The sequence below is a fragment of the Heterodontus francisci genome, chromosome 49, assembly GCF_036365525.1.
Source record: "Heterodontus francisci isolate sHetFra1 chromosome 49, sHetFra1.hap1, whole genome shotgun sequence".
In the NCBI taxonomy this organism is placed as follows: domain Eukaryota; kingdom Metazoa; phylum Chordata; class Chondrichthyes; order Heterodontiformes; family Heterodontidae; genus Heterodontus; species Heterodontus francisci.
This window is the reverse complement of record NC_090419.1, coordinates 2,087,767-2,112,682: the sequence shown is the minus strand read 5'-3', so window position 1 is coordinate 2,112,682 and position 24,916 is coordinate 2,087,767. Positions and strand designations below refer to the sequence as shown.

General features: G+C 43.8%; 1 protein-coding gene across 1 annotated transcript; it reads right to left on the bottom strand.

The window, feature by feature from the left end:
• Nucleotides 1–19,998: 19,998 nt before the first annotated feature.
• On the bottom strand, nt 19,999–20,892 carry LOC137358330 (probable G-protein coupled receptor 139). The gene has a single exon (XM_068024273.1). The coding sequence runs from the start codon at nt 20,890–20,892 to the stop codon at nt 19,999–20,001; it is 894 nt and encodes a 297-aa protein (XP_067880374.1).
• Nucleotides 20,893–24,916: the final 4,024 nt, after the last annotated feature.

The window sequence follows — 24,916 nt, the reverse complement described above, 5'->3', positions numbered from 1 at the left end:
AGCTAGATGGATAAAGAACTGGCTGGGCAACAGGAGACAGAGAGTAGCAGTAGAAGGGAGTTTCTCAAAATGGAGACGTGTGACCAGTGGTGTTCCACAGGGATCCGTGCTGGGACCACTGTTGTTTGTGAACTACATTAATGATTTGGAGGAAAGTATAGGTGGACTGATTAGCAAATTTGCAGACGACACTAAGATTGGTGGAGTAGCAGATAGTGAAGGGGACTGTCAGAGAATACAGCAGAATATAGATAGATTGGAGAGTTGGGCAGAGAAATGGCAGATGGAGTTCAATCAGGGCAAATGCGAGGTGATGCATTTTGGAAGATCCAATTCAAGAGTGAACTATACAGTAAATGGAAAAGTCCTGGGGAAAATTGATGTCCAGAGAGATTTGGGTGTTCAGGTCCACTGTTCCCTGAAGGTGGCAACGCAGGTAAATAGAGTGGTCAAGAAGGCATACGGCATGCTTTCCTTCATCGGACGGGGCATTGAGTACAAGAGTTGGCAGGTCATGTTACAGTTGTATAGGACTTTGGTTCGGCCACATTTGGAATACTGCGTACAGTTCTGGTCGCCACATTATCAAAAGGATGTGGATGCTTTGGAGAGGGTGCAGAGGAGGTTCACCAGGATGTTGCCTGGTATGGAGGGCGCTAGCTATGAAGAGAGGTTGAGTAGATTAGGATTATTTTCATTAGAAAGACGGAGGTTGAGGGGGGACCTGATTGAGGTGTACAAAATCATGAGAGGTATAGACAGGGTGGATAGCAAGAGGCTTTTTCCCAGAGTGGGTGTTTCAATTACGAGAGGACACGAGTTCAAAGTGAAAGGGGAAAAGTTTAGGGGGGATATGCGTGGAAAGTTCTTTACGCAGAGGGTGGTGGGCACCTGGAACGCATTGCCAGCGGAGGTGGTAGATGCGGGCACGATGGAGTCTTTTAAGATGTATCTAGACAGATACATGAATGGGCAGGAAGAAAAGAGATACAGAACCTTAGAAAATAGGTGACATGTTTAGAGAGAGGATCTGGATCGGCGCAGGCTTGGAGGGCCGAAGGGCCTGTTCCTGTGCTGTAATTATCTTTGTTCTTTGTTCTTTGTTCTTTGTATCTGATTTAGAGGAGCAGTGTCTCAGTATGTGATTTAGAGGAGCAGCATCTCGATATCAGATTTAAAGGAGCAGCGTCTCAGTATCTGATTTAAAGGAGCAGTGTCTCAGTATCTGATTTAGAGGAGCAGTGTCTCAGAATCTGATTTAGAGGAGCAGTGTCTCGGTATCTGATTTAGAGGAGCAGTGTCTCGGTATCTGATTTAGAGGAGCCGTGTCTCAGTATCTGATTTAGACGAGCAGTGTCTCGGTATCTGATTTAGAGGAGCAGTGTCACTGTATCTGATTTAGAGGAGCAGTGTCTCGGTATCTGATTTAAAGGAGCAGTGTCTCGGTATCTGATTTAGAGGAGCAGTGTCTCAGTATCTGATTTAAAGGAGCAGCGTCTCGGTATCAGATTTAAAGGAGCAGTGTCTCGATATCAGATTTAAAGGAGCAGTGTATCAGTATCTGATTTGGTGGAGCAGTGTCTCAGTATCTGATTTAAAGGAGCAGCGTCTCGGTATCAGATTTAAAGGAGCAGTGTCTCAGTATCTGATTTAGAGGAGCAGCGTCTTGGTATCTGATTTAAAGGAGCAGCGTCTCGCTATCAGATTTAAAATAGCAGCCTCTTGGTATCAGATTTAAAGGAGCAGCGTCTCGCTGTCAGATTTAAAGTAGCAGTGTCTCGGTGTCTGATTTAAAGGAGCAGCGTCTCGCAATCAGATTTAAAATCGCAGCCTCTTGGTATAAGATTTAAAGGAGCAGCCTCTCCATATCAGATCTAAAGGAGCAGCGTCTCGGTATCAGATTTAAAGGAGCAGCGTCTCGCTATCAGATTTAAAATAGCAGCCTTTCGGTATCAGATTTAAAGGAGAAGTGTCTCGGTATCTGATTTAGAGGAGCAGTGTCTCAGTATCTGATTTAGAGGAGCAGCATCTCGATATCAGATTTAAAGGAGCAGTGTCTCAGTATCTGATTTAAAGGAGCAGTGTCTCAGTATCTGATTTAGAGGAGCAGTGTCTCAGTATCTGATTTAGAGGAGCAGTGTCTCGGTATCTGATTTAGAGGTGCAGTGTGTCGGTATCTGATTTCGAGGAGCCGTGTCTCAGTATCTGATTTAGACGAGCAGTGTCTCGGTATCTGATTTAGAGGAGCAGTGTCACTGTATCTGATTTAGAGGAGCAGTGTCTCGGTATCTGATTTAAAGGAGCAGTGTCTCGGTATCTGATTTAGAGGAGCAGTGTCTCAGTATATGATTTAAAGGAGCAGTGTCTCGGTATCAGATTTAAAGGAGCTGTGTGTCGGTATCTGATTTAGAGGAGCAGTGTGTCGGTATCTGATTTAGAGGAGCCATGTCTCGGTAACTGATTTAGAGGAGCAGTGTCTCGGTATCAGATCTAAAGGAGCTGCGTCTCGGTATCAGTTTTAAAGGAGCAGCGTCTCAGAATCTGATTTAGAGGAGCAGTGTCTCAGTATCTGATTTAGAGGAGCAGTGTCTCAGTATCTGATTTAGAGGAGCAGTGTCTCGGTATCTGATTTGGAGGAGCAGTGTCACGGTATCTGATTTAGAGGAGCAGTGTCTCAGTATCTGATTTAGAGGAGCAGTGTCTCGGTATCTGATTTAGAGGAGCCGTGTCTCGGTATCTGATTTAGAGGAGCAGTGTCTCAGTATCAGATCTAAAGGAGCAGCGTCTCGGTATCAGATTTAAAGGAGCAGTGTCTCAGTATCTGATTTAGAGGAGCAGTGTCTCGGTATCAGATCTAAAGCAGCAGCGTCTCGGTATCAGATTTATAGGAGCAGTGTCTCAGTATCTGATTTAGAGGAGCAGTGTCTCAGTATCTGATTTAGAGGAGCAGTGTCTCAGTATCTGATTTAGAGGAGCAGTGTCTCAGTATCTGATTTCGAGGAGCAGTGTCTCAGTATCTGATTTAGAGGAGCAGTGTCTCGGTATCTGATTTAGAGGAGCAGTGTCTCAGTATCTGATTTAAAGGAGCAGCGTCTCGGTATCAGATTTAAAGGAGCAGTGTCTCAGTATCTGATTTAGAGGTGTGGTGTCTCAGTATCTGATTTAAAGGAGTAGCGTCTCGATATCAGATTTAAAGGAGCAGTGTATCAGTATCTGATTTAGAGGAGCAGTGTCTCAGTATCTGATTTAAAGGAGCAGTGTCTCGGTATCAGATTTAAAGGAGCAGTGCCTCAGTATCTGATTTAGAGGAGCAGTGTCTCAGTATCTGATTTGGAGGAGCAGTGTCTCAGTATCTGATTTAGAGGAGCAGCGTCTCGATATCAGATTTAAAGGAGCAGCATCTCGGTATCTGATTTAAAGGAGCAGCGTCTCGCTATCAGATTTAAAATAGCAGCCTCTTGGTATCAGATGTAAAGGAGCAGCGTCTCGCCGTCAGATTTAAAGTAGCAGCGTCTCGGTATCTGATTTAAAGGAGCAGCGTCTCACTATCAGATTTAAAATAGCAGCCTCTTGGTATAAGATTTAACGGAGCAGCCTCTCCATATCAGATCTGCAGGAGCAGCGTCTCGGTATCAGATTTAAAGGAGCAGCGTCTCGCTATCAGATTTAAAATAGCAGCCTTTCGGTATCAGATTTAAAGGAGCAGCGTCTCGGTATCTGATTTAAAGGAGCAGCGTCTCGCTATCAGATTTAAAGGAGCAACCTCTTGGTGTCAGATTTAAAGGAGCAGCGTCTCGCTGTCAGATTTAAAGGAGCAACCTCTTGGTATCGGATTTAAAGGAGCAGCGTCTCGCTATCAGATTTAAAGGAGCAGCCTCTTGGTGTCAGATTTAAAGGAGCAGCGTCTCGGTATCTGATTTAAAGGAGCAGTGTCTCGATATCTGATTGAGTGGAGCAGTGTTCTGATGGTTTATAAATATTTGTCAAGATTGATGAACGGTTCTAAAGGATTATAAGGTAGTATGAAGTTTTACAAAGAGTTATAAAGGGTCGTAAAGAAATACCCATGTTTTAAAAGTGTTTTAGCAGATTATAAAGGTTTAACAAAAAATATAAATGTTATAAAAGATTGTAAAGTTTTTTTCATGATTATGTAGGGTTCTAAGTAATTAGAATGGGTTATAGATGATTATAAATCTTTCTAAAGTATTATAAAGTGTTCGAAATGCTTAGAAAGTTTTATAGAGCATGACAAAGTTTACGAATATTATAATCAATTTTGAAGGGTTGTCAAAGATTTTAAAGCATATAAAGTGTTATCTCCAATTATAACGGTGTATTTGAGGGAGGCTCTGGCGGAGTGCTAATGTCAGTAGACTTGCATTCAAGAGGCCAAGGCTAAGGCTCCAGGGACATGGGTTGACTCCCAACAAGGTAGATTGTGAAATTTGAATTCAATAAATAAATCTGGAATTAAAAGCTCATCTAATGGTGAACAAGAAACCATTGTCGTTTCTTGTAAAAAAAACCCGTCTGGATCACTAATGTGCTTTAGCCAAGTAAATCTGCAGTCCACACCTGGTCTGGTCTACATGTGACCTCAGACTGACCGCAAGGTGGTTGACTCTTAAATTCACTTTGTCGGAGCCACGCAGTTGTATCAAGTCGCCACAAGGTGTAAAACAAGGAATGAAACTGGGCAGACCACCCATCATCAACCTTGGCACTGGGAACGACAATAGCACACCCTGCAAAGATCTCCATACTCAAATCTCACACACTGGTCAAGTAAGCTCGAGGAACAGCATCTCATCTACCGATTAAGCACGCTACAGCCTGCCGGACTGAACATTGAGTTCAATAATTTCAGAGCATGACAGCCCCCCATTTTACTTTCATTGTTAGTTGTTTTTTTCTTTTTTACATTTTTTACAACCTTTTTTTTGCATTTATTTCATTTCATCTTAGTTTGTTCAGTTTGCTTACCCACTGTTTTTTTTTCATGTTTGCACTTGCTGCTGTTCAATATTCAGTCCGTTAACACCTTTTGTGTACTAATGCTTTGTCTTTTCACACACCATTAACATATTGTTTGCCTTTGCTCCATGACCTTTTGGTCAGCTATGTGGCCTTGTCCAATCTGCACCTTCTCCTTTGTTATCTCTTGCCCCACCCCCACCTCACTTGCTTGTAACCTGTGACCTTTTTAATATTTGTCAGTTCCGAAGAAGGGTCACTGACCCAAAACATTAACTCTGCTTCTCTTTCCACCGATGCTGCCAGATCTGCTGAGTGGTTCCAGCAATTCTTGTTTTTATTTCAGATTTACAGCATCCGCAGTATTTTGCTTTTATTTTAGTGTTTAATTCACTGCCACTTCTCTTCCAGGAATGCCTACCTTGAAGAAGTTCTGCTCTTCTCTCTGATGGGATTTTCGTTTGTCTCTTTTACCTTATTCACCTTCATTGCTTTCTATTTCCCTCCTGGTGTTTGATAAAGTTTCTACCAAAACTCATTTTCACAGCCACATCTCCTTCCTCAGTGACTGTCTCCGGCTCCGACTTATTCCACGTGGATTCCAACTGCAGTTTCACCCATCATGCTTTGAATCTACCCAGAATCACAGGTATCTCCGAGAAATACAACGTTCCTCGGACTGCTGTTCTCGCCGCATCCTGAGATCCACACTCAGTGCTATGCGCCGCCACATGCACACACTGGACCTCTCTCTCCAGCAGCACCGTCTCACCTTATCTCAAAGCTGTTCTACTCCACAGTTTCATTTCTTCTTTCGTCTCATCCGACGCATTAACAAAAAACTTTTTTTCTTCCTTTCAGGTGTCAAGGAATGCAAGCTCCAGCAGCTGATGGGGATGAATGCTCCTCCAGATCCTCCTTCCGCTTCACTTCCCTCTGACCTCCCCCTCTCTGATGCTGAACGTTCTGTCCTCAGCAAAGGTCTCAGTTTTATCCCCTTACACCCCCACCTCAATGAATTTCGCGCTTGGCATGACGTTGAGCTCTTCTTCCGTCGCCTCCGTCTGTAATTCCCTGCTTTCTCTCTCACTCTCTTCTTAAATAGTGGGATGGCATTTACTACCTTCCAATCTGCAGGACCCGTTCCAGAAACTATAGAATTTAGAAGGATCAAGGTGATTTGATCAAAGTTATTGAGATATTAAGGGGAACTGATGGGGTAGTTTGGAAGAAACTATTTCAGCAGCTTGGGAACATAGGAACAGGAGTAGGCCATTCAGCCCATCGAGCCTGCTCCACCATTCAATATGATCATGGTTGATCATCCACCTCAAAGTCTTTTCCCGGACTATCCTCATATCCCTTTATGTCATTGGTATTTAGAAATCTGTCAATCTCTGCTTTAAACATATTCAATGAAAGAGCTTCCACAGCATTCTGGGGTCGAAAATTCCAAAGATTCACAACTCTCTGAGTAATGAAATTACCCATTTATTCCTGCTCTTTGTTTTCTGCCTGTTAACCAATCCTGAATCCATGCCAGTATATTACCTCCTATCCCATCTGCTTTAATTTTGTTAACCAATCTCCTGCGGGAGACTTTATCAAAAGCTTTCTGAAAATCCCAAGTATACCATGTCCACCGACTCCCCTTCATCCTCAAAAAACTCCAAAAGGTTCATCTGACATGAATAAATCCATGTTGACTCTGCCCAATCAGATCATTATTATCCAAGTGTCCATTTATCACATCCTTGAGAATAGATTCTAGCCTTTTCCCAATGATTGATGTCAGGCTAACTGGTCGGAAATTCCCTGTTTTCTCTCTCCCTCCCTTCTTAAATAGAGGGATGGCATTTACTACCTTCCAATCTGCAGGACCCAATCCAGAAGCTATAGAATTTTGGCAGATGATCACCAATGCATCCACTATCTCCATAGCTCCCTCTTTCAACATTCTGGGATGTAGAATATCAGGTCCTGGGGACTTATCAATCTTCAGCCCCATTAATTTCTCCAATACAACCTTCTTACTAATACTAATTACCTTCAGTTCCTCATTCCCCCTAACCCCTTGTATCTCTAATTCTGGGAGATTTCTTGTATCTTCCTCAGTGAAGACAGACACAAAGTCATCATTTAGCTTCACTGCCATTTCTCTATTCCCCATTATAAATTCTCCTGACTCTGCCTGTAATGGACCCACATTTGTGTTAGCCAAACGTTTCCTTTTTACGTACCTATAGAAACTTCGACAGTCAGTTTTTATGTTTGGGGGACTCTGGGACTAGTGAGCATAGTCTCAAAATTAGAGGCAGACCTTTCAGGAGTGAAGTTAGGAAACGCCACTACAGACTAAAGGTGATGTTAGTTTGGAACAGTCTTCTGTAAACACCCATTGATGTTAAATCAATTGTTCATTTTTAAATCTAACATTGACCTTCTCGAATGGCTTTTGGAAATTGAAATATTCTTCTGTCACTCTCTGTCCCTTGGGCAGTCTGTTTCTGTGTGTGTGTGTGTGTGTGTGTGTGTGTGTGTGTGTGTGTGTGTGTCTGTCCGTCTGTGTGTTTGTCTGTGTGTGTATCTATGCCTGATTCTCTCTCAGAAACTCAGTAAAACTCCAGTTAGTACAGAGGCAGCGATTCTCTGTCAAAGCGTCAGTCCTGAAGGTGTGCTGCACTGTCGGAAAATCAGTAGTGAGGGATTGCTGCACTGTCAGAGGGTCAATACTGAGGGATTGCTGCACTGTCAGAGGGTCTATACTGAGGGATTGCCGCACTGTCAGAGGGTCAATACTGAGGGATTGCCGCACTGTCAGAGGGTCAGTACTGAGGGATTGCCGCACTGTCAGAGGGTCAGCACTGAGGGATTGCCGCACTGCCAGAGGGTCAGTACTGAGGGAGGGCCGCACTGTCAGAGGGTCAGTACTGAGGGATTGCTGCACTGTCAGAGGGTCAGTATTGAGGGATTGCTGCAATGTCAGAGGGTCAGCACTGAGGGATTGCCACACTGCCAGAGGGTCAGTACTGAGGGATTGCCGCACTGCCAGAGGGTCAGTACTGAGGGATTGCCGCACTGCCAGAGGGTCAGTATTGAGGGAGCACCGCACTGTCAGAGGGTCAGTACTGAGAGAGTGTTGCATTTGGGAGGGGCAGTACTGAGGGAGCGCTGCACTCTCGGAGTGTCGGTACTGAAGGAGTGCCACACTGTTGCCACAATAACCTCAACAGGAGAAAAGCACCAACAAATCCAACAACAACCTCAACAGTGGAAAAACATCAACAAATTCAACAACATCAGAAGGGGGAAAAATTCACACCGATAAGCAAAAGCTGTTGAGGGACAGGAAATGGTTAACGAAGGGCCAGAGTATCTGATCACACCCGGGATGGTGTAATTGTTAGCAACAAAGCCCGCTTCAGCCTGAAAATTCGAAAGGAGAGAGCAAAGCTGAGAGAGAATGAGTTGATTTTGACTGAGTTAATGAGGGGGCAATGGCCTCCTGCAACTCCCACAATGCGCCGCGACTGGGAAAGGCCCCTATCTGTGGTACAGGCCGCGCTGCACTCTGGGAGGAGCTTCCACACATGCGCATCTCCACAAGCGCGTTAACCGCCGCTTTTTTTCATTCTCCCGCGGCTCAGACTTTCAAGTTTCCTCCATTGAGATTGACGATTGAACCCGCTTCGGATTTTCCTTTAAGCTGCTTTTTGCGGAAACAAACGGTGGACAGGCGACGTCACGCAAACATGGCGACTGATGACGCCCCGTCCCAACCACTGTGTCCTGAGCTCTGATTGGCTGCGCTTCCCCACGTGTTTTGTGGTCAATGGGGTCAACTGGCGCTCCAGCCTCCGCGCAGCCGTGGTTTAAGCGACCTGTGACCCCTCCTGGGGTGGGGGAGGGGCCAGCACCAGATTCTTAAAGGGACCCAGCACCGCCAGAACTGGCCCAAACTCTTAAAGGGACCCAACATGGACAGACAGAGCAAGAGAGTTAGAGGGAAATAAAAGAGAGTGATGGAGAGAGAGAGAAATGAGATTGAAAGAATAATAGAGGGATGGAGAGACTGAGAGTAAATAGGTGATAGGGAGAGAGTGATAGAGCAAGAGATGGTGAGAAAGGGAGGGAGAATTTCCTCAATTGGACAGAGATGGAGAGAGAGTGATAGAGAGATGTGAAGAGAGATCAAAGAGAAAGGAAGGTGGGGAGTGAGGGAGAGGTAGAGTTTGAGAGTGAGGAAACAGATAAATGGAGAGATAAAGGTGAGGAGAGAGTAAAGGAGCGAAAGAGAGAGAGAGATGGAGAGAGAGTGGGAAGGTAAATGAGAAATTAGAGGAAAAGAGCAGACACAGGGTGTCCAGAAAGAGTGAAAAATGAATGAGAGATAGAGTGCCCGTCAGAGAGAGAGAAAGTCCGGGATAGACGTGGGCAGAGAGAGAGGCAGATAGTGTGTGTGTGTCTGAGTCTGTGTCTGTGCGTCTGCATCTGTGAGTGTGAGCGTGTCTGCGTCTGTGTGTGTGTGTGTGAGTGTCTGTCTGTGTGTCTGTCTGTCTGTGTGTCTGACTGGGTGTGCGTGTCTGTGTGTGCATGTCTGTGTGTGAGAGAGAGAGATCAGCACACGTTCACAGTAAAAAAAATGTCTTGCGGTGTCACACGCTCATTTAATTGGGTGCACAACCAGACAAAAGTAACTTTATCCCCGGGCGAATGAGTGGAGTCAGACATATAAAAAGAGATTGCAGGTTAATGCCCAGATAACCCAGATAAAAGTTGCAGAGAGAAATCACCCAGTCATCCTGGTTGTAACCCATTGGACTCAATACAATGATCCAAAAATATTATCACTGCCAATCAAACAAATTCATCAGCTCAACAGCGATTAGTGAAATGATCCATAAACTGCAGTGTTACATGATTCAAGGAAGATTACAGAGCATGATAGAGAACATGTAAACAGACATAAAGTATTTGTTTAGTTTCTCTGCCATTTTCCGATGATGAGAGGCGTAGTAAATTGGGCCTGTATTCTCTGGAGTTTAGAAGTATGAAAGGTGATCTCATTGAAACATATCAGATTCTAAAGGGACTGGATAGGGTCGACACTGAGAGATTATTTCCGCTGGTTAAGAAATGAAATTCTCCCTTATCCCTTCCTCACCAGCATATCCACCTGTCCTGTCAGCCTCAGGAATCAGTGAACATCAGAGAGCTTTACTCTGTATCCCTGGAATTTAGAAGGTTAAGGGGTGATCTGATCAAAGTTTAAAGTGGTGGATGGGGTGCCAATCAAGTGGGCTGCTTTGTCCGAGATGGTGTCGATCTTCTGCAGTGTTGCAGGTGCTGCACTCATCCAGGCAAGTGGAGAGATACCATCACACACCTGACTTGTGTCTTGTAGGCGGTTGAAAGGCTTTGGGGAGTCAGGGGTGAGCCACTTGTAGCCACAGTATTGATGTGATTTCTTCAGGTCAGTTCCTGGTCAATGTTTCCCCAGGATGTTGATGCTGGGGGATTCAGCGATGGAATAATGCTTTGAATGCCAAGGGGAGGTGGTTGGATTCTCTCTTGTTGCAGATGGTCATTGCCTGTCGGTGTTTTTTTCTGTGTGTGTGTTTTTCTGTGCTCTGGGACAAATTTTCTCATGGGGAGGTCATAATGGTGCCCCATACTTGACTAGTTAGTAAAATGAATACTCATGGAATGAATGGGACAGGGACAGAGTGGATACGACATTGGCTAAGGGACAGAACACAGAGAGTAGTGGTGAATGGTTGGTTCAGACTGGAGGACGGAGGACGGTATCTATGCCTGACAGAATCTTATACACTTCTATTCAATCTCCCCTCAATCTCCTTTGTTCTAAGGAGACCAAACCCAGCTTTTCCAACCTAACTTTGTAGCTAAAATCCTTGAACCCTGGAACCATTCTGGTAAATCTCCTCTGCAACCTCTCAAGGACCCTCACCTCCTTCCTAAAGTGTGGTGACCAGAACTGGACACAATTCTCCAGTTGGGGCCCAACCAGAGCTTTATAAATGTTCAGCATAACCTCCGTGCTTTTGTACTCACTGTATACAATGTACATTGTGGTTCAGGGGTATTCCCCAGGGGTTTGGATTAGGACCACTGATCTTTTTGATATATATCAATGACTTGGACTTGGGTTTGCAGGGCATAACTTCAACATTGTGCCAACTGCAATGTAATAAACAGGGAAGGGAATAGTAGTAGACTTCAGGAGGATAGAGGCAGTCTGGTGAAATGGTTAGACAGATGGCAGGTTAACTTCAATGCTGAGAAATGTCAAATGATGCATTTTGGAAGGAAGGCTGAGGAGAAGTGATATAAACTAAATGGTGCAATGTTAAAATGGGTGCAGGGACAGAGAGATCTGGGAATTTCATTTGTGTCACTTTTTACATCTAAAAGATTCAATTTGGGGCTTGCAATCTCTCAGTTGAATTTAGCTTCATCCTGAAAAGTGTTAGCAAACATGTTGGGAAATGTGTCAAAAGCTGTTTCCATTCAGACATTCCTGCATTGTGGAAGTGTGAGCTATCTTTGCAGAGACAGGAAATAGGGGTGTTTGAATGGATCTGCAGCATTTGGTTGATGCAATAAGGTGAGAATTTGAATTGTGTCCCTTGCAGATACACAGAATTGAAGGTATTTACAGAACACCACATGAAGTAGTTTACCAATGTCTGATAAACTTCAAAGACTTCAGACACATGGAAGAAGAGGAGAAGGGAACAATATTTAAAACCTGAGACAGTCAGACAACAGCAGTAGGGAAATGAATCTTTTTTATGGGTTTTAATTTGAAGGCCTGAGCTGATGATTGAAAAAGCAGGAGTTCAAATCCCACACTGGGCTGTTGTGAATTTGAATTCTGTTTTTTCCAAAAAAAAACATATCTCTGGAAGTTTACCAATGACACAAAAATAGGCAGCATTGTAAGCAGTGTAGCTGGAAGTATCAAATTACAAAGACATATTAATATCTGAAGTGAATGGGCAAAACTGTGGTAGATAGATTTCAATGTCAGTAAAAAAGACTAGAACAGAGTACTTTATAAATGGTGAAAAGATAGAAACACTGGAGGCCCAAAGAGACTTGGGGGTGGGGGGTGGGAGGCGGGCCCATGTCCATTTGGGTGCAGTGTAGATTTCCCAGAATGATAACTGGACTCCAAGGGTTAAATTACGAGGTGATATTACACAAACTAGGGATTTTTTCCCTGGAATTTCGGAGGATCAAGGTGATTTGATCAAAGTTGTTGAGATATTAAGGGGAACTGATGGGGTCGTTTGGGAGAAACTATTTCAGCAGCTTGGGAACATCGGAACAGGAGTAGGCCATTCAGCCCATTGAGCCTGCTCCACCATTCAATACTATCATGGCTGATCATCCACTTCAATGCCTTTTCCCCAGACCATCCTCATATCCCTTTATGTCTTTGAAAGATGCTCACCAATGCATTGACTATCTCCATAGCGACCGCTTTCAACACTCTGGGATGTAGAATATCAGGTCCTGGGAACTTCAGTCCCATTAATTTATCCAATCCAACCTTCTTACTAATACTAATTTCCTTCAATTCGTCATCACCAAGGCTGATTAAAAGTTGGAGTTTACCTCAGTGTTTTGGAAATATCAAACCCTGATCCCACACCCAGTAAAGTATTTTACATGATGGGACACTGCAAATATTGTTATATTCAGTACACACGGGACCTTCATGTTACAATAAGATGTTATAATCTCTATTCAGATAACTCTCATCCCACAGGGGCAAAATTCTACTGGGTCAACATTCTGACCAAACACTAAAACATTCCAGAAAGCGAGGCTCACAAATTCAACACAAGTTTCCTTTTCTGAGTCTCGCTGGTCTGTTCTGATTTTCTGTTGGGTGGCATCAGCCTAGATTTTATGTTGAGACCTGAACCCACAAACGTATAACTCAGAGGCAGGATTATTACCCACTGAGCTACATCTGGCTCCAATGTTCCCAGAAAATTTAGTTGTTGTGCAGGGCCAGTTATTTTTTCCGTGCCCTGTCCTTTTAAATTTTTAAGAATCTTTGCAGACATGTGTTATTTATCATGGAACAGGACCTGTGTGGTACCTTCCAGGCTGCTGCACACAGCTTTGCAGGAACACTGACCGACACTCTCCATCCCAATCTCTTCCTCTTTCTCTCTGGTAATCTCTCCCCATTGCTATCCTTCCCTCTCTCTGTTATTCTCTCTCTATATCTATCCCTGTCTTTCTCACTTTTACTCTCTCCATCTGGATGGAGGAGGAGAAAGAGAGGCAAATATAGAGGTAGCTTTACTCTGTATCTAACCCCACACCGCACCTGCCCTGGGAGTGTTTGATAGAACAGAGAAGACAGAGATTTACTCTGTAGATAACTTGGCTTGGCAGCATTTGATGGGAAAGTCTAGACAGAGCTTTACTCTGTATCCCTGGAATTTAGAAGGTTAAGGGGTGATTTGATCAAAGTTTACAAGATAATAAAGGAAACTGATTGGGTAGATAAGGAGAAAATCTTCTCACTAGTTGTGGGAGTCTTGGATGAGGGGCACAGTCGAAAAATCAAACATTAGTCGAAAACCCTTCCCAGGGTGAAATTTATTATCACTTCTACACACAAAGGATGGTGGAATTTTGGAATTGTCTTCCACAAATGACCCCTCCCTATCTCTGCAATCTCCTCCAGCTCCACAATCCACCAATATCTCTGATCCTCTAATTCTGGCCTCTTGAACATCCCCAATTTGAATCGTTCCACCATTGATGGGCGTGCCTTCAAGCTGCCAAGGCCCTAACTCTGGAATTCATTTCCTAAACCTCCCCTTCTCACTAACTCTCTTTCCTATTTAAAGACACTCCCTCAAAACAACCTCTGATCAAGTTTTTGGTCGTCTCGTCTAATATCCCCTTAAGTGGATCTGTGCTGAATTTTTATTTTTTAAAATTGATTCGAGTGACGTGTGTGTCACTGTCAAGGCCAGTATTTATTGTCCATCCCTAATTTCCCTTGAGAAGGTGGTGGTGAACCATGTTCTTGAACCACTGCAGTCCATGTGGGGTAGGTAGACCCACAGTGCTGTTGGGAAGGGAGTTCCAGGATTGTGACCCAGTGCAATATCGTTCCAAGTCAGGATGGTGAGTGACTTTTGTTGTTGTCCGTGGCCAGCTTTTTCAGTGCACTGTTGCTTTCAATTTGTGATATTATCGCAGTTAGATGTAAATGTTCTCCTACAATCTGCCTGTCCCTCACTCTTTCTGCCCATCTCTCCCTCCCTCTTTCTGCCCATCTCTCCCTCCCTCTCTCTCGCTCTGTCTCTCTGAAGACCAAGATCGCATATGTTTTACTAATTACTCTCTTACTATGTGCTGCTGCCTTCAAAGATCACTGCTCGTGAACCTCCAGCTCCCTCTGTACCTGCACACTCTTAGGAAATATGTCATCGTGTCATCAAACCAAGTCAACATGGTTTCACGAAAGGGAAATCTCCTTTTCATCTTCTCTGTTCTAAGGAGAACATCCCAGCTTCTCCAGTCTATCAGTGTAACTGTAATAATCTCATCCAGGAACTGTTCCAGTAAATCTCTTCTGTACATTCACCAAAGTCTCCATGTTCTTCCTAAAGTGTGGTCCCAGAATTGGACACAATACTGCAGCCGAGGACAAACTATTATTTTATAAAGGTTTAGCATCACTTCCTGACATTTACACTCGAGACCTGTTTATAAAGCTCAGGATCCCATCTGCTTTATTAACCCATCAGCAAAGACAGACATTCTCTCCATTGACCAGTTCCATTAGACATGAATCTATGAGTCGTTCCAAGGCTGGCGGGAGGGTTTCGGGGAGACCAGAGAGAACCCTGACCTGGTCAGCTTTTTTCAAACAGGAAACCATCAGTACATTGGCAGTGATATTACTAAATCCCTGAGGAAGAAAGAAGGAGGCCATTCGGCCCCTCGAGACTATCCTGCCCATTCACTCAGGTCATGGCTGATTTGCTCCTTTTCCACATTGAGCTGTCTCAGCTCCGTAAACATTAATACCCTTTCCTAACAAATCTCTGCTGACAATCAGGAATTAATGTCACTGCCTGTTAACACTGGGGAATTCCTTCCCTAAACCTCTCCATCTCTATCTCTCATTCCTGCTTAAAGACGTTCCTTAAAATTAACCTCTTTGACCAAACATTTGGTCATCATCCTTAATCTCTCCTCATGTGGATTTGGCATCAGATTTTGTTTTATAATGCACCCTGTGTAACACCTTTGGGACTTCTTATTCCTCCTCCTTCTCCCTCACCCATCTCTCTCTCTCTCTCTCTTCCTCTCACCATTTTATAAATAGAGGGGAAGAGTGATGTGTGTCTCTGTCACTAGTCCCATAATGTTACCCCAGGGTCTCCACACAGCCTGTCTCCCCGTCTCCCTGCTTCTAAAGTGTCTCAGGGTCTCCTGGCACTTTCTATCTCTCTGCTTCTGTCTCTATCCCTCACCATCTCTCTGTTCTCTCTCCGTTTCTATCTCTCCCTGTCTCTCTGTTACTCTACCTCTGTCCCTCTCTCTGTCTGTCACTCTCTCCCACCATGTTGGTTATCTTTTGGGGTTGAGTTAAATCACAGACAAAATAAACACTTCACCTGTCTGCCCCGTTATAAATAGCAAAATTTGTGGCTATTTTGTGTCTGTATTCAGACAATATAGACAGGAGTGTACATTATATGATGGGATGCTGCAAATCGATTTACACTCGTCCTGCCGGAAAAACAACTTAAAAACAATTATTCACAAGTCTAGTCCAACTGAACGACAGATTCGACCCGATGAGGTAATAAATGCCAACACTCTTGAGTTTGTTGCAGTACATTAAACTTTATTCTGTATGGTTTTCAGAAATTAAACATTACACATGCACTACAAGATTAAAGATTACACGTAGGTTAGGTTACATAGAATTCCAGTAAAGTCGCACGAAAATCCCAGTGAATATTCCTGGAAAAATCAATGCTGTAAATGATCCCCACAGACTCTCACCTAGTCTGTGTCTTTAATCTCACCAAGTTCCCACTGATTGATGATCAGTCGTTCAGGAGGGATCTTCTTCCAATAGCTGGCCCAGCTATCTGGACTGCAGTGTCAGATAAAGGAAAGGGACCCCCTTATATCCAGGACTGACCCTCACTCTCCCCTCGTGCACCATGTCACTGGGCTCAGTGTTAGGGTCTTTCCCTGCATGATCAATCACTGTGTGTGATCAATATCTTTTCCTATACTGCCTGGACCACCCCACACACACATTTGTTTCTACATTCCAAGCCTCACCCATACTTAGTTTCTTGTAATTAAAAGACTCCATTTTATTCTCCATATCCTGCCTTCTTGTAATTTCCAGGTCTTTGGTCATTTACTGTCCATATCTTGTCTTAGGAATGCAGCACATAGGACATTCCAGACCCATTTCTGTTGAGTGTTTACTTGTACAAGTGAATTGACCATTTAATATTTTTAACTTACTTAACCCTTGTGTTCCCACAAAGATCAAGCTAGCAAATTCAACAGTGTCCACTTTGACTTCATCACATCGTGTCTTATGTACATTCTCACAGGATAGCAGGTATAACTGTAGTCATAGTATTCAGCTGAAAATTGATCAGTTACATTGTGATTTCAGTCCATATTTACAGTACACACGGGACCTTACTGTTGTAATAAAGTCATATGGTATCTATTCATCCCACTGGGGCAAAATTTCACTGGCTCAACATTCTCACCAAATACTAAAACATTCCAGAAGGCGAGGCTCACAAATTCAACACAAGTTTCCTTTTCTGAGTCTCGCTGGTCTGTTGTGATTCTCTGAGGGATTACTGATGTTTATCCTCCACATGAGCAGTCGCCCTAATCCTGGGTGCCTATTCTGCCATGCTTTCCTTACGTTGCCTGAGTCTTAACATTGGATTATTTACGAGTTGGGTCATTGCGTGGGAAACCTTGAGTGTTTGACCTGACCCAGGATGACAGATTGTTCAATTTTTTTTGTTTGTTTGTAATTGAGCCATTCAAGTAATTACGAGATGATGATTGTTTAAGATAAAAGCAAAATGCTGCTAATTCTGGAAAGCTGAATTAGAAACACAGAATGATGGAAATACTCAGCAGGTCTGCCATCAGTTGTGCAGAGATAAACAGAGTTAACGTTTCAGGTCTGTGATCTTTCATCAGAGCTGTCAAATGATAGAAAGGTAATCGGTTTGTGAAAGTGATTGGGGTAAATCGGTCTCCATAGCATTTATTGTGTCAAGAAAACATAAGGAATTTTCGTGTGCCCAGGCATGGCAGCGATATTGTGTCACATTGAATGACATAATGTACCTGGGGCAGCGAGTATTACATGGAGATCACTCTTCTACGCAGTGTTTAATGGTATTACTGTTGTTCTTTGATATTGCTGTTCATTGCATTTGTGAGGTCATAATTGTAGTGAATAGAATATAACCACTGTTATATTCGAGTCACTTCAGAATTTGGAACAATAGTGCAAAAGAATAATTGAAGGGTAATTGACTCTCGCACCCTGACATCCAACAACTGACGAGCCGGTCAGGAATGATACGAAAGTTGCTTCTAATTTTAAAAATATATTCCAAATAAGCAGGATCTGAGGGCGCGTGACATAGGAAGTGAACCTTCAGGAGTGTAGATATTTGCACATCCAGTCGTTTACTGAATTGGTAAAAAAGAATGGCTGACTAGATGTAGGATTTGCTTCCTTTTCTTTCCTTCTCTGCCGCTTCTCTGTCTCATCATTAAAGCGTTTGGACACAAAGAATAACGCAGTTTGATGGACAGGTTGTCACCATGTTGAACCAGTCTCAGCAAGCTCCTCCAAGCCATCAATGTCAATGCTGCCGCATTTCAAAGAGAGCTTCAGATTTTCCTTGAAGGGTTCTTTTTGTCCTTCCATGGAACCTAGCCATTTGAGAGTTGGCAAAACAGGACCTGGCTGGGGAGACGCAGTTCAGTCATCTGTGCAGTGTCGAGCTCATCGAAGTTGGTTTTTCAGGAATTTTGCCTGAATGCTTGTGGATCTGGCTTCAAGAAGTACACGAGAGTTTGTCCAACTGTCCTCCCATTGAATCCAGAGTGTCTGACAAAGACATTTCAGCTGGAATTGCTCCAACACTCTTCTGTCCTTCTGCTGTATAGTCCAGGTCTCACTGCAGTACACGAGTGTGCTGTCAACTGCTCTGTGCACTAGGACTTTATCTGACTTGCAAAGGCCTTTGCTGTCAAACACCCCCGGCCATAGTTTCTAGAAGGCTGAGCTGGCGCAGCTGATCCGGTGTTTGATCTCCTCATCAATGGTGGCCTTTTGAGAAAGATGATTGCCAAGTTATGGGAAGTGCTCAACATTTTCCAAAGTCTCTCCTTCAAGTTAGATGGAAGGTGGATTATTTGGCCGACCAGGTGTCGGTAAAAAAAAGTCAGGTTTGTTTTGGTAAATTTCAAGGATAGGCCAAACCTCCTGCATACAGAATTGAAGAGATCAAACGCAGCTTGAAAATCTGGTGCAATGTGGGCAACGACACTGCAGTCATCCACAAACTGTGGATCTGCATGCTTATGGTGGTCACTTTTTAGTTTAAGCACGAAGGTGAGTGAGGTTAAAGAGTTTGCCATCTAGGTGGTATTTACTACTCACACTAGAGGGCAGCTGATATTTATTGAGGTGAATAGCCACAGTCAATAAGATTGCAAATAGTATGGGGACTATCACAGTACATCGCTGGAACCCAGTCCTTGGATTTGCCTGGCAACAAAGACCATGTTGGAGATTCCTCTGGAAAGTCGAGAGTAACATTTTGGCTCTGGGAAGATTTCCTCCATCACAGGAAGTAGATGATTCAGGCGAATGAGTGTCAGGATTTCCCCTGCTGTGCACAAGAGGGAAATACTGCAAACTTTCCACTGCATGATTTCTATCCCTTCTTGAAGATAGTTGTAATATCACATTCCTGAAGTTGTAGGGAGTTATTGTCCTCCCAAATCCGTAAGATGAGTGCATGGAGTTTTGATGTGAGCAACAACCCACCGGCTTTGAGGACACAGCTGTAATAACATCGAAGAGGCAAAACACTGAGCCAGGCATTATGGATTCAGGGTCATTGGCTCAGGGCTTAGATGTTTAGGGTCACTAGCCAAGGGCATCGAGTGTTACACGTATTGTGGTTCAGGGTCACTGATCCAGATCATTGACGTTTAGTCTCACTGACGAAGGGCATTGAGTTTTCACGATTACTGATCCAGGCTTTGTGGTTCAGGGTCAATGATCCAGAGCATTGAAGCTCATTGTAACTGACACGGGATAGTGTGGCCTCAGGGTCACTGACCCAGGGCACTGTACCTTCAGAATCACTGACCCAGGCCACTGTACCGTCAGAATCATTGACCCAGGCCATCGGGGGTTCAAGGACACTGAGCTGGACATTATCGCGTCAGAGTCACTGACCTAGGGCTTAGTTTCAGGATCACTGACCGAGGCATTGTTGGCGGAGAGTCACTGACTCATGCATTACAAGTTCAGCCTCACTTCTCCAGGCATTATAGGTTCAGGGTCATTGACCCAGGGCCTTGTTGGCGCAGGGTCATTGACCCAGGGCTTTACAGATTCAGCGTCACTGACTCAGACGTTACAGGTGCTAGTTGACTGACCCAGAGCCTTGTTGGTGCAGGGCCATTGATCAGGGAAGTGAGCGTTGAGGTTTAATGCCACAGGACATTCTGGTTTCGAGGCTAAATTCTCAGGGTATTCAGGTTCAGGGTCAGTGACCCAGGGCATTGAGTATTCTGGATCTTTGACTGGTGTGTTAGTATGTGTATCAATATTAATGTAAATCAATGGGCCCACAGGAAAGGACTCTTTCTCAGAATATAATGTCGGAATGAGTTCTGATGTTGAACGATTTTCAATTCTTCTCACATTTTAATGACTTTAACAATTAGTTTAAAGGGATACTTGACCACATCCTTCATCTGCTCCCTGATCTTAGTTTGCATCACGGCATAAATAAAAGTATTTGTGCAGCAACTCAGCTGTTGTAGCATGGACCCTAGTTGGGTTAATGTATCAGGTGGCCATATTTCATCATAGCCAAAAACAAACATTTGGTACCATATTGAATGCAATGCAAACACTGCCCATAACAATATGAAATTCCACGAGATAACAAACAATAAAATAATGGATTTCCTTCGACTCTCCATCTCTGGGTCTTTGGGACGGTCCCCAATGCTTTTCCCCCGGAGTCTCCTGCGAGCTCTGCTACTCACTAAAATGTTCCTGACAGTGAAAACATTGAGCAGCAGAATCAAAATAAATGGGAGAGCGGGGTTTAGAAGATGATGAATGGCTATCACTATTAACCAGAAGAAAGATCTCATAACAACAATTGGCATATAACAAAACCAGGGGAAATTGATAAATGGATAGTAATTTTTGAACACAAAATACCAGAAAATGTTGCTTAAACAACACAGTACAATCACTGTTCCCAGAACCACAGCCGCTATTCTCTCAGTACAATATTTTCTCTTCAGTTTCTGGCAAGAAATGGCTACAAAACGATCAAAGGTGAAAGTGACAGTGGCCCAGACAGAACAGTCAGTAATGGCATAAAGCAAGACGGCGTGGATATTACACACACGGATGTAATTCATGAAACGAAAATGTTCCCGATAAACAATTGGAATGTGCCTTAATATCAGGTCGAGGAAAACAACCAGTAAATCCATCACTGCCATGGTCACCAGGTAGCGAGTGACACATTTGGAAAGACCACACTTTCCTCGATACAGGATCACAATCGTCATCAAGTTAGCTGTGAGGATGGGAAATAAAAAGAGAAATTATACGTCAGGCTGGGAACCAGCTTTAGGCAAATGTTTTATTCTACCCATTGATGTATTGAAATGATTATACCTGTAAGAACACAGGGGAAGGTCAGGGATCTGGTGGACGGTAGGAGAAGTTAAATGGCAAATGAATGATACTGAAATTGTTGAACTTACTGTTGATCATCATCCTCCCGTCCACCTTTGGCTGCGTGTCCTACAAATTGTGACATCTCCATGTACTCCCAGTTCTAACACAGGGTCATCAACCAGAAACGTTATCTCTATTTGTATCTCCACAGATGCGGCTGGACCTGCTGATTATTTCCTGCATTTTCTGAATTTATTTCAGATTTGCAGATAACACAGCACTTTGCTCTCGTATAAAAAGACTGACAGAGAGATTCTCTGACCCGTGACAGTCATCATGGTTTCAAAAGAGTACTTTGCACGCCTGGTGCCTGGATAAAGGATGTACAGAAAGCATGCAGTACTTTCTACAATAGGAAGGGAATGAGGCAGATGTAATGATACACTTTGGTGCCAATGACACAGAGAGAGTAGGTATTGAAGTCCTAGGTCAGGAACTAGTTTGGAAGTTAAAGAGGAGGACCTCGAAGGCAAACATCACTGGCTTACTCCCAGTCCCACGTATTAGTGATAGTAGAAGTAGAAGTTTAGGTGTATCAATGCGTAGCTTGACGATGATGTAGGAGGGAAGGTTTCAAACTCTGAGGTAATTAGGACCAGTAATGAGGCAGGAGTGGTGCAGTGGTTAGCACTGCAGCCTCACAGCTCCAGCGACCCGGGTTCAATTCTGGGTACTGCTTGTGTGGAGTTTGCAAGTTCTCCCTGTGTCTGCGTGGGTTTCCTCCGGGTGCTCCGGTTTCCTCCCACATGCCAATGATTTGCAGGTTGATAGATAAATTGGCCATTATAAATTGTCCCTAGTATAGGTAGGTGGTAGGGAAATATAGGGACAGGTGGGGATGTGGTACGAATATGGAATTTGTGTAGGATTAGTATAAATGGGTTGTTGATGGTCGGCACAGACTCGGTGGGCCGAAGGGCCTGCTTCAGTGCTGTATCTCTTTAAAAAAAAAAGGAAGCACCTAATCACAAGGGACAGGTTGCACCTCAACTAGATTGGACCAACATCCTCGTGAGGAGATTCATTAATGTGATTGGGGACTGTTTAGACTAAATTGGCAGGGGATGGGCACTGACACATAGACGTAGAAAGGAGGAATCGGGTGCATATTGTGAGACTGTTGAACAGTAATATAGAAGGAAATGCTTCCGTCTTCGATGGGATTGGACTAAGAAGGACTATGAGGAATGTGAATCCAGGATTACAATGTAAGTTTGTAAACGCCAGACGTGTGGTAAATAAGGTTGGTCAATTACAAGCACAAAAAGCAGTTCGGAATAATGATGGTGTGGCAAAAATGGAAACATAATTTAGAAATGGTGAGGACCAGGCGCTTAATATGCAAGGATATAAAGTGTTCAGAAAAGTTAGGGAAGGAGTGAAAGAGAGGTGGGATGGCAGTAGTGATTGGGGGAGACATTGCAGTTTTGGAAAAGGAGGTTGTACTTGAGGGAGAAAGGACAGGCTTTATTTGGTTAGAATTAAGAAGCAACAAGTGTATGAACACACAAATAATGATACTCTATAGGCGTCCAAATAGTGAGATTGAGATAGGATTAAATTTGCAGGAAAATCACAAAATATGCAAAAATTATATATGGTGATATTGGGGGAATCAAATATCTATTAGCATAATTCGAGAGTGAAGGGTAAGGAGGCGGAGGAATTCCTGAAATGCGTTCAGGAGAAGTCCCTCGATTAGTATGTTCTCCACCCAACTAGAAAGGAGGCAATGTTAGATCTGGTGCTGCATAATGAGTGGGACAAGTGGACCAAGTGTCTTTAGGGGAGAACTTGGGTGAGAGTGATCATCACATGCAAGGATTTTGACCATTAATGCAGAAGCGCCGTGAACAAATTAAGGTAGAACGTCTGGAGTGGAAGAGGCAACGTTCAGTGAGATGAAAGGGATCCAGCCAGGCTCAAATGGAACCAAAAACTAACAGGCAGACAAAGTGTCGTCTTCAAGGAAGAGTGCCTTCAGCTACAATCTAGTCACATTCAAATAAGGCCAAGACGTTAGGAGACCAGCAACAAGGCTCCTTAGATGACGAGGGTGATAGAGATTATGATGAAATAATGAGTGGTTGTATGATATATGTCAGTTAAACTCATCAAGTGAGAAGCCGGCCAAATACAATCTATTGAGAGGGAAGATGACGAGGAAGGTCAGACTGTCAAACAGAGAATATGAGAATAGAAAAGCAGAACAATCTTCTACCGGCGTGTAAATGGAGAGTTGGTAGTAAGAGGTGGATTGGAGTGCTTAAGGACAGGGAGACTAATATCTGCCTGGAGGCGCAGCGACAGGCTAATTTATATAATGAGTACTTTGTATCAGTTTTCACTGAGGAAGTGGCATCTGACAAAACATCTGTCGAAGTAGAGAGGGATGAGGCGTTGGATTGGGTCAAAATTAAGAGGTGGGAGGACGAAAACAGCAGTCTATGCATATGGTAGATATGTCACCTTGTCTGGATGGCTTGCATCCAAGGTTAATAAAGGAAGTGGGGATGCAGAGAGCAGAAAGTCGTGCCATAACCATCCAATCTTCCTGGATGTGGAGGAGGTGCCTGATGATTGGAGATTGGAAAATGTGACTATCTTATTCCAGAAAAGGTGTCGCGACAGTCGCAGCAACTACAGGTCAGTTAGGTTTAACGTTAGTTACTTAGATCTTGAGTAGGTTAAAGATTCGGCATAACATCGTGGGCCGAAGGGCCTGTACTGTGCTGTACTGTTCTATGTTCTATGTTCTATGTTCTATGCTAGTGGTAAGTAAGTTATTGGAAACAATTATAAGGGAAGAAATCAACAGACACTTGGAGATGATAGTCAGCGAGGATTTGTAAAAGACAGATGATGCTTGACTGACCTAAATTAATTTCTGTTGAAATATGAGAGAAGATTGATGAAGGGAATGTGGTTGATGTTGTTTCTATGTATTTTGAGGAAGCTTTTGAGATGGTGCCATCTGAAAGGCTGGTTCACAAAATTAAGGTTGTTGGAATAGGAGGCTCACGATCATGTTGGATACAAATGTGACTCAAGGACAGAAGAAAAGCGAGTTGTAGTAAAACGTTTCTGCTCAGACTGAAGGATGGTACACAAGTCAGGAATGTGATGGAATACTCTCCATTTGCCTGGATGGTTGGAGCTCCAACAACACTCAAAAAGCTCGACACCTTCCAGGACAAAGCATACCGCTTTATTGGCACCCCATCTACATGTATTCACTCCCTCCACCACCGGCGCACAGCGCCAGCTGTGTGTACCATCTACAAGATGCACTGCAGCAATGCACCAAGGCTCCTTAGTCAGCACTTTCCAAACCCGCGACCTCAACCAACTGGAAGGACAAGGGCAGCAAATGCATGGGAACATCACCACATGCACGTTTACCTCCAAGTGACACACCAGCCTGACTTAGAACTATATCACCGTTCATTCACTGTCGCTGAGTCAAAATCCTGGAACTCCCTTCCTAACAGCACTGTGGGTGTACCTACCCCAAATGTACAGCAGCAGCTCAACCAGGCAGCTCATCACCACCTCTCAAGGGCAATTAGGGATGGGCAATAAATGGCCAGCGACGCCCAAATCCCATGAATGAATTAAAAAAACATGGCATCTGTTAACCTCCACACCACCAATATTTCGTGCTGCTCGATGCACTACACTTTCACACACATTCTAACTATGCCAGCCGGGCACCTACCTCTCACTAGCTCCACATGCCTCCAGTTAGTCACCAAAACTGTGCAAAACAAACACTGATATTATTCCCTCTCTCCTGCAGGGCAAAGTGGCCTATAATAGCAGGCAGCCAGAATGAACCAATGGGGGTCAAGC